Source organism: Pongo pygmaeus, chromosome 18, assembly GCF_028885625.2.
Source record: "Pongo pygmaeus isolate AG05252 chromosome 18, NHGRI_mPonPyg2-v2.0_pri, whole genome shotgun sequence".
Lineage (NCBI taxonomy): Eukaryota > Metazoa > Chordata > Mammalia > Primates > Hominidae > Pongo > Pongo pygmaeus.
In genome coordinates, this window is record NC_072391.2 from 31,585,279 (window position 1) to 31,597,886 (window position 12,608).

The 12,608-nt window shown below is 51.7% G+C and overlaps 1 protein-coding gene and 1 long non-coding RNA gene across 3 annotated transcripts; one reads left to right on the forward strand and one right to left on the reverse strand.

Moving 5' to 3' along the window:
- Positions 1–610: 610 nt before the first annotated feature.
- LOC134738574 (uncharacterized) lies at positions 611–8,534 on the reverse strand. The gene is made up of 2 exons (XR_010124382.1): positions 7,344–8,534; positions 611–1,268 (listed from the first exon to the last, which is right to left on the reverse strand). It is a non-coding gene; the product is annotated as an uncharacterized LOC134738574 (long non-coding RNA).
- On the forward strand, positions 8,518–12,474 carry YPEL3 (yippee like 3). Of its 2 annotated transcripts, XM_054454488.2 has the most exons (5): positions 8,518–8,673; positions 9,336–9,518; positions 9,624–9,667; positions 9,873–9,981; positions 11,992–12,474. In XM_054454488.2, the coding sequence occupies exons 2-5, from the start codon at positions 9,402–9,404 to the stop codon at positions 12,079–12,081; spliced, it is 360 nt and encodes a 119-aa protein (XP_054310463.1). In that variant the 5' UTR covers positions 8,518–8,673; positions 9,336–9,401; the 3' UTR covers positions 12,082–12,474. The 2 variants fall into 2 exon arrangements, with proteins under 2 accessions (XP_054310463.1, XP_054310462.1); XM_054454487.2 differs by having other exon boundaries at positions 8,538–9,518.
- Positions 12,475–12,608: the final 134 nt, after the last annotated feature.

Below are 12,608 nucleotides of genomic sequence, written 5' to 3' on the forward strand. Positions count from 1 at the left end.
TGAGGCTGGAGCCTGGGGCCCTTAGGAGCCTGACCCACTGGTTCCACTACATTCCTGTCGTGGTGCCACACCCTGCCCCAGCCTGGCCTCCACACTCCTCAGGAATGTCCCCTCACGGCCAACCCAGGTGTCCTGGCCCCCAGCCACTTGACAGCAACAGATAATGGTTCCATTTTCCTGAGGCCATCAACAGCCCAGGCACCAGGCAGGGAACTTGATCTCTTCCATGTCTTGCCCTGTGAACTTCCTCCTCGGGCTGCAGAGGATGGGCCTGGGTGGGACAGCTGAGTTCACCCAGCCCTCTGCTGCCCCCGCCATTCCAACCTTCTCCTCCCAGGTCTCCGTCTCCAGAAGCTCCCAGAACGCCTCTGCCATCTCCAGCCCCAGGGCCATATTCACTGAATGAACCACACATTCACATTTCACAGATACTTACTGAGCACCTCCTCTAGACCAGGCCGGGCCCACTGCAGTGAGCAACACAAGCCAAAGAACTGCAGACACGTGTTGAAACAGACATGCCCTGAGATCAGACCTAACCCAGCCTGGAGCACAGGGGTGCTGGAAACAAGTGCTCAGTGTAGTCAAGAAAAACCAGCACTGAGACAGATTTCCCAGCAAGGCATCTTTACTTCAGAACGGTGCTACTTGCGCTGCTTGTAATCGCAAGAGCACCCCAAACAAAGGAGAGAAGGGCTTTTTAACCCTAACGCAGTTCCTGTTTCTGTGTCCTTTCCCCATTGGCTGGGGATGGACTGCACAATCTGAGCTGATCCCGACCGGCTAAGGTTTAAACTTTCCCAAACAGAGTAGACTGGCGAAAAAGAAGAAAAAGGGGGAGAAGTTTATGACCAGGAAGTTGAGTCTTTGAAGAGCTTAGCTGTCCCAACAATTTCCTCTCCTATTTGATACTTCTTCCTCTTCAAAAAATTTTGACAGGATTTGGCTGCGTTGTTCTTCTTGATTATCCAGGAGCAAGAGCTTGTCCAAGTATGGAGGGAGAGAAGTGAGAGAGGCTTTAGTGAGGGCTGTTTCTATGAGCCTTTGAGTTAACCCACGAATACAAGGTATGATGCGGCAGCCCACAAGGATAAGTACACTTGTTACAATTGCAAGAGAGGTAAAGATTGAAGCCGGGAGTCCTTTCCATTTTCCAAACCACTTTTCCATGAGACCCATAAAAGGGTTATGTAGTCTAGAATTTTCGGCTAATTCATTTGCCAGGGTGGTAAGGCCTTGTAAAGCTTTTGTGATGGTCCCGTCGGCAGCTGTATTATTAGGGATAAAAGTACAACATTGGACTCAGATCATGACACAGACTCTGCCTTTTCCTGCCAATATCATGTGAAGGGCTAGTCTATTTTCCCAGGTCATCTGGCTGGTGAGGCCTAATTGTTCAGCTATTCCTTCGATGGCATCCCTGGTATAACTGACGAATCGCTGCTCATTGTAGTATATATAATTTATCCAGTCTACATTTTTATTTATAGCAGACCACCAGAACAAAACAGACTCGAACCCAGCGGCTATTTGGTTCCGAGCTTTAAATTCACTTGGTAGCTCCCGTGGGACCCCGCTACTGTCTATGCAAACATGGGGGTCAAAGGACCCGCGAGGGGCTTCTGTTTTTCTTCGAGTTACTTGCTTCCTGTCTGGTTGATGAAATGCCAAGGTGAAAGGGATGGCCAATTGGATTAGAGCAAAAGTGCCGCTCCAATTGCTTGGCAGCATACCCAGTAACAGTCCTCCACAATACCACCATACATCTGCTCGGGGATAGACAAGGGCCGACTGATTGGTTAGCTCTTGAAAAGGTTTAGACTCCCATTAGATTTCCAAGGAATGTCAATTTGTTCCCCTGTTGTGGGAGACACAAGGTATAATTGGCATTGAGAGCTGCAAGTCGAATGGTCCTTGGGAGCTGACCCATAGGGCTCCTGATCTTTGGGAAACGTAGTGAAAGAGTGGCACACGTCTTGTTTCCCCAGGCCGTGGGGTGCTGGAAGAGAGCTACCATACAGTCCATGCCTGGTTGGTTGGCCCATCCGAGTGGAAAGGGGACAATCTGGGTTTCTGGCCTGCCCGCTGCACAAGTGTAACAATCGCTTTTATTCAGGATGCGAACAGAATATTTAATCCATTCCAGCCAGGCATTTGCATCTTGATACCCGGTCTCGATGGCTAGGGTTTGCTTTAAGTCCTTGACTTCTACTATAGCTACTTTGGTTTTGTCATTGGGTAAGAGGTGAGGAATGGTTTGATTTGGTGGGCTTGGGGAGGGGGAGACGGTAGGAGGTGGAGAAGGGTGAACAAAACATATTTCAAAGAAGCCTATGGGGTCCCTTCCAGTAACATCGGCTCCTAAGCCATAGAAGCAACCTAGAGTGGAGTTAGGGTCAGTGGAGGTGGGGGTAGTAATAGAGGTAAGTACTGGGTTGCACTGGTTGGATTGGCAATTATAGGGGTGGTTCCCTTGATAAAGTAGAGGCTGCTTCCTTCGGGTTTTATTAGTTTTTTTTGCACACTAGGCAACTATCCACACCACCTGACTAGCAAGAGTAGAGATTCCTATATACCCATAGGCTTTGAGGACTGTGTCACACATAGCTTGGGGACCCCAGTGAGTTCCTTGATGAAGCTGTGACAATATTTCCCTCCTAAGAGGTTTAGACAGCATTTCCCTCCCGTCTGGTAATACCCACCTTCCCTCTGAGCTTTCCTTAGCTCCTATTCTTTTTAACTTTTCTCGGTCTGCGTTGGAGAAGATGGGGATTGCGACTGGAGGGGACGGCAAGGGGTCAGATGGAAAACAGTCGCCTCTCGGGAAGAGGCAGCTTGCTTGGCTACTTGATCTGTGAGGTTATTTCCCCGGCTTTCAAAAGATGGGTTTTTCTGGTGTCCTGGGACATGGACCACCACTCTTTCTTCTGGCAGTTGAAGATTTTCTAGTACTTGCATAATCAATTCTTTATAGACAAGGTCCTGGCCCTTACTATTAATGAGGCCTCGTTCAGTCCAGATCTTTCCAAAAGTATGGACTACTCCAGAAGCATACTTGGAGTCAGTGTAAATAGTTCCTTCCTGATTTTGCAGAGATTTTAAGGCCTGATTTAATGCAAAGAGTTCACATATTTGAGTGAACCAGTTATTGGGCCGTCTCCCTGACCCTACCTCCGTGAGGGTTTCCCAGTCAACTACAGAGTACCCGTTATGCCTTCTTCCTTCAATTACCCGAGAGGAGCCGTCTATAAAGAGGTAACGCCCAGTTTGGAACAGGGTCTCGCTTAGATCTAGTCTGACTCTAGTCTGATAACTGATCAGATCTAAACATTTATGCTCAGGTTCCTCCCGGTTCGGATTTCCTGTTAGGAAAACATCAGAGTTGAGCAAACTACCAGTGGTCAATGTTAAATCATCCCTCTCTAATAAGATAGCCTCAATTTTTTTTTTTTTTTTTGTGTGGGGGGGATGGAGTCTCGTTCTGTTGCCCAGGCTGAAGTGCAGTGGCTGATCTCGGCTCTCTGCAACCTCCGCCTCCGGGGTTCAAGCAATTCTCCTGCCTCAGCCTCCCAAGTAGCTGGGATTACAGGCACGCGCCACCATGCCTGGCTAATTTTTTGTATTTTTAGTAGAGACGGGGTTTCACCATGCTGGGCACTCTGGTCTCAAACTCCTGACCTTGTGATCTGCCTGCCTTGGCCTCCCAAAGTGCTGGGATTACAGGCGTGAGCCACCGCACCCACCAGATAGCCTCATACTTTAAAATCCTTGAGTCAGTGAGCCATCTTCCTGCCTTCTGATTAAGAATGGTTCTAACTTGATGAAGGGTACATACAATAAGGCTTCCCCCAAAGGTTATTTTCCTGCTTGCTTCCGTTAGCAAAGCAGTTGCTGCTACAGATTGGGCACATTTGGGCCATCCGTGGGTTACTGGGTCAAGAACTTTTGACAGGAAGGCTATGGGCTGCCAGTGGCCTCTGTGTCTTTGGGTGAGTACCCCTAAAGCCAACCCCTTCTTTACACTGACGAAAAGGTGGAATGCCTAAGGAGGGCAAAGCTATAACGGAGGCAGTTACAAGTAGGTGTTTTAACTCTTCTACTTGTTGGACTTCTGATGGGGTCCAAAGAAGGGGGTCTGGTCCTTCTTGGGTGAGTTTTTGATATGGAGATTTTGTTTTTCAGGCATAAGAGTCAATCCATAGACGACAGTATCCAACTAATCCCAAGAATTTTCTAAGTTCCTGCTTTGTTTCAGGCAAAGGTAGAGATGTGACACCTTCAATTCGTTCAGGTACTATTTTCCGTTTGCCTTTACTGATTAGGTGTCCTAGATATTTTACCTCAGGTTCTACAAACTGAATTTTACTCCTTGAGACCCGTAACCCTTGTTCCCTTAGGAAATTCAGGAAGTTAATTGAAACTGTGGTTATGTGGTCCTTGCTATTTCCTGAAATGAGCAGGTCATCTGTGTATTCGAGTAGGCATATGGATGAAGGAAGGGAAAAGTTTTCTAGGACCTGTTCTGAAATTTGACCTAATAGATTTGGGGAGTATGTAAACCCCTGGGGTAGGACTGTCCACTGCTACTGCTGTTTTCGACCTAAGTGAGGGTCCTCCCACTCAAAAGCAAACATGTCCCGGCTGTCTTCCGCTAAAGGGCAAGCCCAAAAGCCATCTTTCTTTTTTTATTTTTATTTTATTTATTTATTTTTTTGAGAGACAGCCTGGCTCTGTCACCAGGCTGGAGTGCAGTGGCACGATCTCAGCTCACTGCAACCTCCGCCTCCTGGGTTCAAGCAACTCTCCTGCCTCAGCCTCCTGAGTAGCTGGGATTACAGGCGCATGCTGCCACGCCCGGCTAATTTGTGTGTGTGTGTGTGTGTGTGTGTGTGTGTGTGTGTGTGTGTGTGTGTGTATTTTAGTAGAGACGGGGTTTCACCGTGTTGCCCAGGCTGGTCGCAAACTCCTGAGCTCAGGCACTCTGCCCGCCTTGGCCTCCCAAAGTGCTAGGATTACAGGTGTGAGCCACCGTGCCCAGATGGCATCTTTCAAATCTATCATTGTGAACCATTGGTGATCGTATGGGATTTTGCTGATAATGGTGTAAGGGTTGGGAACAGGGTGGGCAGTTTGAGCTGTTTGATTAACAGCCCAGAGGTCTTCTACTAGCCGGTATGACCCATCTGACTTTCTTATAGGCAATATTGGAGTGTTATAAGGGGACATACAGGGTTCAAGGAGTCCGTCATGGATGAGGCCCTCAATTATAGGTTTTAGAGCCATTCTAGCTTCTAAGGGAATAGGGTATTGTTTTCTCCTTACCGCTTCCCTGGGAATTTTTTTAAATAAATAAATAAATAAATAAATAAATAAATAAATCTGACAGTGGAACCCAAATCAGAGTTAATCACTTTCTTTTTTTTTTTTTTTTTTTGAGACAGAGTCTCACTCTGTCTCTCAGGCTGGAGTGCAATGGCATGATCTTGGCTCACTGCAAGCTCCACCTGCCAGGTTCACGCCATTTTCCTGCCTAAGCCTCCTGAGCAGCTGGCACTACAGGCGCCCGCCACCATGCCCAGCTAATTTTTTGTATTTTTGTAGTAGAGACAGGGTTTCACCGTGTTAGCCAGGATGGTCTCGATCTCCTGACCTCATGATCCACCCACCTTAGCCTCCCAAAGTGCTGGGATTACAGGCTTGAGCCACCGTGCCCGGCCTTTGGGCCTCTCTTAATTAAAAGTTCCTCTATGGAGCGGCCTTGCCAATTTTCTATCTTTTGTAATTTCTTTCTAATGTCCGGCCAACTGTTGGTGATAAAATAGAGCTTTAACATCCCTTGTCCAAGTGGGTCCTCTATGTCTAAGCCTGAATATTTTCTTATTTGCTCCTTAGGTCTCTTTAAAAATTCCATGGGCCCTTCATCTTTTTCTTGGTGTACATTAAATGCTCGAGAAATATTTTGGGTTTGAGGCACCAATTCCCGAATCCCTTTAATTATCATATCCCTGAGGTCTTTCATGTTTTCTCAGTGGGCTGCATTGTTCCTATTCCACTGAGGGTCCTGGGCTGGGAATTTCTGCTCTGCTGCAGGGATGTTTTGACCAAGAGGGTGTTCACATTCCCAGACTATCATAGCAGCCCTGTGGATCATGGTTCTTTCTTCCCCTGAGAAGAGAATACCTAAGATGGACATTAATTCAGCCCAAGTATACAATTGCAGCCCTAAAAGTTGTTCAATTTGATCTGTGACTCCAAAAGGATCATCAGATAATGGTTTGAGTTCCTTTTTCAGATTTCTAACCTATGAACTAGTTAAGGGGGCATTTACGAAACCAATACCCCCTCCTCCCAGTGGTACTTCTCTTAAGGGAAAAGGGGTTGGGGCAGACCCCTTTGAGGAAGAGGAAAAAGGAAAGTTCTGAATATCCCTCCGGCATTGTTCCATCTCGTGCTGGAGTTTTCCTAAGGAAAGGACATGTTCGGGTGGCTGCTCAATGGGGATGTGGGGCCACAAAGCCCACGGGGCAGGGTTATGTGGGGGAGGGACTGAGTGATTAGCCTGGGGTGGGGTAGGCGGGGGAAGATGGTCTAGGGGATCCTATACATTGGTATCTTTAGATGTAGAATCTGACTTAACTGGGTTGTCCTAGGGGGGTACTGAGTTTGGTTTCTCTTTTACGTCATCCTTTAAGGGAAAGGGAAGGACATGTTCCTGTCTCCAACACAGAGCATAATCTATTTCCTCTTGAGACACTGGACTTTTTTCATTAACATACTGGATTAAGAGTTGGCATATCCAATCCTCGTCTGATCCAAACTTTGGCCAAAAGACCGAGGGTCTGAGGATAGGTTCCTTGGTCCAAATAAAACAGCAATATTTTATCATTCACTGTCTTTCCGTGTGTTACATGGTTCTTTCATTATACCTCCAGTACTCTAACATAAGGCCTAGAGGACTGTCAGGGGGAATTTTATTGTCTGCTTGGCCTTTTGTACTCCCTGTCTTACTTGGAGTATTTCCCATTCTGGAGGTTGGTGCCCATTTCCCAGGGGCTTAACCTCTCCCTTTTCCCACTGGAGGTTTCTTGCACTCGTATGAATAATCGCTTCGTACTTTTTGGCCGCTTCCCGCGTGGGAATTTCAGGCCCCTCTTAGCATTAGCGGGTCGGTATAATCCCTGACTGGAAAACCGCCCTAAGCCTTATGAGGTGACCATGGAACCAAGTCTGGACTCCACACTCGATTCGTGTCCACTGACATGTCTCAGCCACGCACTTTCAACCTCCAAGTGACCTCAACCACCAAGCAAATACTTTGTCGCCACAGTAGCAACTTTTCTTACCTTGGTCTGTGCACAGAGTTACCCACTTGCCTGGGAATTTTAAGGCTCCTTCCTGCCCACGTTGCTGAGAGTCCGGATTTATTTCTCACTTCGGGCGGACCCGATCCACTGCTCCTTGGGCCACTGCAACAAGGCAGTGGGACGTGTCTAACGAGGAAAAGTAATCGCTACCCCTCCCAAAGGAGAATGGGATCCCGGAAGACCCCCAAATTTGTTGAAAACAAGTGCTCAGTGTAGTCAAGAAAAACCAGCACTGAGACAGAAGACTTCCCAGCAAGGCATCTTTACTTCTGCAGAAGGGTGCTGCTTGCGCTGGTTGCAATCGCAAGAGCATCCGCAAACAAAGGAGGGAAGTGGTTTTTAACCCTAACGCAGTTCCTGTTTCTGTGTCCTTTCCCCATTGGCTGGGGGATTGGACCGCACAATCTGAACTGATCCCGATTGGCTAAGGTTTAAACTTTCCCAAATAGGGTAGACATGCGAAAAAGAAAAAAAAGCGGGGATAGAATCTGTTTACAGCTTATGACCAGGAAGTTGAGTCTTTGAAGAGGAACTTAGCTGTCCCAACAGAGGCATCCGAGAGGCCTGGAGGAGGTGATGCTGGGCAGTAGGAATTGCCTGGTCCGACGCCCTGGCTGCCAGAGGCCTACCAGGGATGCGCACCTTTGGGTCTTCCCTGCTAGGAGGTGAACTGTGTCCCTGGCGCTCTGGCAAAAGCCATGGAATGGGCCCACAGTGAGAATTCCAGCTTCGCCTCTTACTAGCTGGATAACCTGGGGAGCCGCGAGACCTCCCTGGGCCTCAGCCCCCGGTACAGTGGGGCCAACGGGAGAAACGGCCTCACGGGATTGATGCGGGGATTGAGCGGGGCACGGGCGGCGGACAAACGCGGGTTATTATACTCATCTCCCCCAGGGCATGCGTCCCAGCGCCACCCGCTTCCTGGCTCCGCGCCGGGCCTAGACCCTCCGACCCCGCCCCTGAGCGGGCCGCAAGCAGGAATGCGAGCAGGCCGGGGGCGCGCGGGCCGCAGCCGCATTTCCGGGCCGGCGGGAGCGGGCGGCGGGGGAGGGGCGGTCGAGGCCTGCGCCGGCCGCCGTGTGACGCGCCCCCCTCATTTGCATGCGCAGCGCCCATTGGCCACGGCGGCCGCCGGGACAGGAGGCGGGTCCCCTCCCCCTCCCGCCGCAGCGGCGGCAGCAGCTGGGCTCGGTGTAAACAAGTCCAGGCGCCTGCGAACCCGGGCCGGGGGGGACGGCGCCCGCCAGGAGCGCCCCCCACTCCCAGGCCAGCCCATCCCGGCGGACCGGGCCCCGCGCGCCCAGGCGAGGTGAGGCCCGCGCCGTCAGGGCTGCGTGTCGCCCCGCGCCCCCGCCCAGCCCGCGAGGACTGCCCCCTCCCCCGGCGCCCGCCCCTACCCCCGCGCCCCAGGTGAGCCCCGGGGTCCAGGTAAGGCTCCGCGATGCAGGTAAGAGCCCCTGAGCGTAGAGGCGGCCTCGGCGCCCGCAGGTGAGAGCCCCTCCCCTCCTAGGTGACCCTCCACCTTCACGGCGAGGCCTCCTGCCTCCTCCAGGTGGGGGACCCTCTCCCCTATGAACCCCCTAAACCACCAGTGAACCCCACTGCTCTCCAGATAAGGTCACAAGGACCAACCAGTGCCTACCCGCCCATGTTTCCCCGAAACTGGGAACTGACAGCCCAGCCCCTCCAAAGCCCCTTCCTCCAGCTTCAGCTGCCAGGTCAGCAAGGGTGAGGCCGGAAGCAGGCGGGTGACTCACCATGGGCTCCTCCGAGCCTCAGTTTCCCCATTGATGCAACCTGAGGTCTCCTCACTGAGTCAAAACCGAGACGCCTCTGGTCCCCGGAGAGGCTGCTGGCTCTGGGGAAAGGAGAGAACAGCCGAGTGTGACAGAGCGAGTCCCCACGGCTCTGGGAGTGCCTCGCATGTGTGTGGCCCAGGTCCTGACAGCCCACCTACTCCCTCCCCGGCAGGCACTGGGCTCCCTCTGCTCCCCGTGGGCCGCTCCCCGCGTGGGGCCACTGCCCCCGGCCCCCGCCATGGTGCGGATTTCAAAGCCCAAGACGTTTCAGGCCTACTTGGATGATTGTCACCGGAGGTATAGCTGTGCCCACTGCCGCGCTCACCTGGCCAACCACGACGACCTCATCTCCAAGGTAACCAACCAGGCCACAGTGGGGCTGGAACCTATAGGGGCTGCCTGGCAGCTCCCCACCGGCAGCCCTGACCCCCTCCTCTCTTCCCACCCTCCCACCCTTTAGTCCTTCCAGGGCAGTCAGGGGCGTGCCTACCTCTTCAACTCTGTGTGAGTATCTGGCCTCCCTTCTTGCTTTCCCTGACCTCTGTTGTGACCTGTGACCCCTGGCATCCTGCTGAGACTCCCAGAGTTCCCCGGTGCAGGCAGGAAATTGTGAGCATCATCTCTTGGATGCTGAGGACAGACACAGTGCTTGGCAGGGGGGGCCCTGTGATGGCAGGACCCTCCCTGGGACTGCCCCATGTCCCCACAGGGTGAACGTGGGCTGCGGGCCAGCCGAGGAGCGGGTGCTGCTGACCGGCCTCCATGCTGTCGCCGACATCCACTGCGAGAACTGCAAGACCACTTTGGGCTGGAAATATGTGAGTCAGCCACCTCTGACCCCAGGCTAGCCTTTGACCTGACCTTCCAACACCTCCTCCTGACAAGCTGTCACCCTATAGCCTTTCAGATTGCATAGGCTTAGCTCACACAAGTCAGCATCCCTGACCACATTCTCTTTATCTTGCACCTTGCAAGGGGTGTAGAACTTTTCACTTAACCCATCCCTTCTCTCCCAGGCACTTGGATCCCCATTTGAGAGTTAGGATATAATCAGAGTCACCATTTATGGAATGCTTATGTGCCTTGCACTGTTGTGTGCCTGGCGTCTATTATCTCATTCAATCATTGCAGTGATCCTGTAGGTAGAAGCTATTATTATCTCTACAGAAGAAGACAGGGAGGCCCAGAGATGTTAGGTAACTTGCTCAAGATCACACAACTGGTAAGTAACAGAATAGGGACCAGAATCTGAGTTGGTTGGTTGGTTTTTTTTTTACTCCAAACCCTTGGTCACCAGCTTATATTGTCATTCAGAGTATCAGAAAAATTGCCCCAGACTCCGCAACAACATGGAGCTTGGGTTCACCAGCCTCCCTTTCCATAGTCCTCATTGCCACTGCTGCTGTCCAGGGTCTGATTTCACTACCCTGAGTCTCATTTCCTTATCTCTCAGTGGAAGATAAAGCCACTGCCTAGCACCCAGGATTGTTACAGGGATCAGATTAGATGCTCAGGAAGATGCTCTTGGGCTGCAAGGGACAGGATTCTTCAGGCGTCGCTTGGAGCTGTGGTGCCTCTGTGAGGTGGATGCCCCAGGCAGAGCCAGCCAGCCAGCCCTGACCTGAGCTCGCTGCTGACCCTGCCACAGATTGGCTGTGTGTCTCTGGACAGGTGGCTTGGCCACTCTGGACCTCTATCAAATAAAGAGCTGGCCAGCCAGGCACAGTGGCTCACGCCTGTAATCCCAGCACTTTGGGAGGCCGAGGCAGGTGGATCACAAGGTCAGGAGATTGAGACCATCCTGGCTAACGGTGAAACCCCATCTCTACTAAAAATAAAAAAAAAAATCAGCTGGGTGTGGTGGCAGGCGCCTGTAGTCCCAGCTACTCGTGAGGCTGATGCAGGAGAATTGCGTGAACCCGGGAGGCAGAGCTTGCAGTGAGCCGAGATCGCACCACTGCACTCCAGCCTGGGTGACAGAGCGAGATTCCGTTTCAAAAATAATAATAATAATAAATAAAGAGCCGGCCTAGACAAGAGATCAAAAACTCAAGTGCCAGGCTGGGTGTGGTGGCTCATGCCTGTAATCCCAGCAGTTTTGGGAGTCTGAGGCAGGTGGATCACCTGAGGTCAGGAGTTCGAGAACAGCCTGACTAACATGGTGAAACCCCATCTCTACTAAAAATACAAAAATTAGCTCAGCATGGTGGTGGGCGCGTGTAATACCAGCTACTCAGGAGGCTAAGGCAGGAGAATCACTTGAACCCGGGAAGCGGAGGTTGCAGTGAGCCGATATCGCGCCGTTGCACTTCCAGCCTGGGCGACAGAGCAAGACTCCCTCTCAAAACAAAACAAACAAACAAAAAAATCCTCAAGTGCCTGCAAGGCCAAGCAGATACTGTAGATGTGTAAAGGGTAGCATAGATTGGCGGGGTTGGGAGTTAGGGGCAGGCTGGGCAAACTGGAGTGAGCAAGGCCTACTTATATTTTAATACTTTAAAGTTATTTTTATTAAAATGTCTGCTGTCCAAACATAATACATGCTGTAGGCCAAAATGGCCATGAAGCTACCAGTTTGCAAACCCTGAACTGTGAAATCTTTTAGCCGCTTCCCTATCTTCTCTGTTGGAGCCATCATTAGTACTTAAAAAAGTGCCTTTGAGTCAGGGAGTTCTATTCTACTCTGTGTTTGTGAGAAACACGGCCCTGCCCCTCTGGGCCACAGTTTCCTCATATGTAAAATGGGGCCACTCATGTCCACTCCCCAACCCCAGTGCCTTGTGGTGAGACTATTGCTCCAGGGATGACGGTCCCGCCCCTCCTTTCAGGAACAGGCCTTTGAGAGCAGCCAGAAGTACAAAGAGGGGAAGTACATCATTGAACTCAACCACATGATCAAAGACAACGGCTGGGACTGACCCCCACTCCCCCGACGCATGTGGCTCCAGCCCGGCCTGGCCGCCAGGGAGCGCCACCGGCTTCCCGCCGCCCGAAGGGAGCTCTGGACCCTCAGGGCCCCTGCAGAGGACGGAGCTAGCTCCTGTATATATATTTTATTGCATGCACTGTGACCTTGGGGGGAGAACAGAAGGGGGACGACGCCCCCGCACCTCCTGCGATCTGGCTGGCTTGGATCTCGTTTTTAACCCGTTCCTGCCCCACCTGTCCTATAGTTATGGCCTGTGTTCTGCTCTCCTGGCCCCAGTACACCGTCTGCTCTGTGAACTCCCACCAGGCCCTTCTTACCCCACGCGTGTCTGTCCCCCTCGTTCTGTAGCGTTTGTACATAATAAAACAATGGAGTGGAGACAGCCCGGGCTCGCGTGTAATCCGGGAAGGGGGAGCTCAAGCGGAGATTTCCGCCCCTATAGACCTGTGCGGTTCTGAGCCTCGGCGGGGCATGGGGTAGGCACAGCCGTCCAAGCTGGGTCTCTGGGAACCGGGA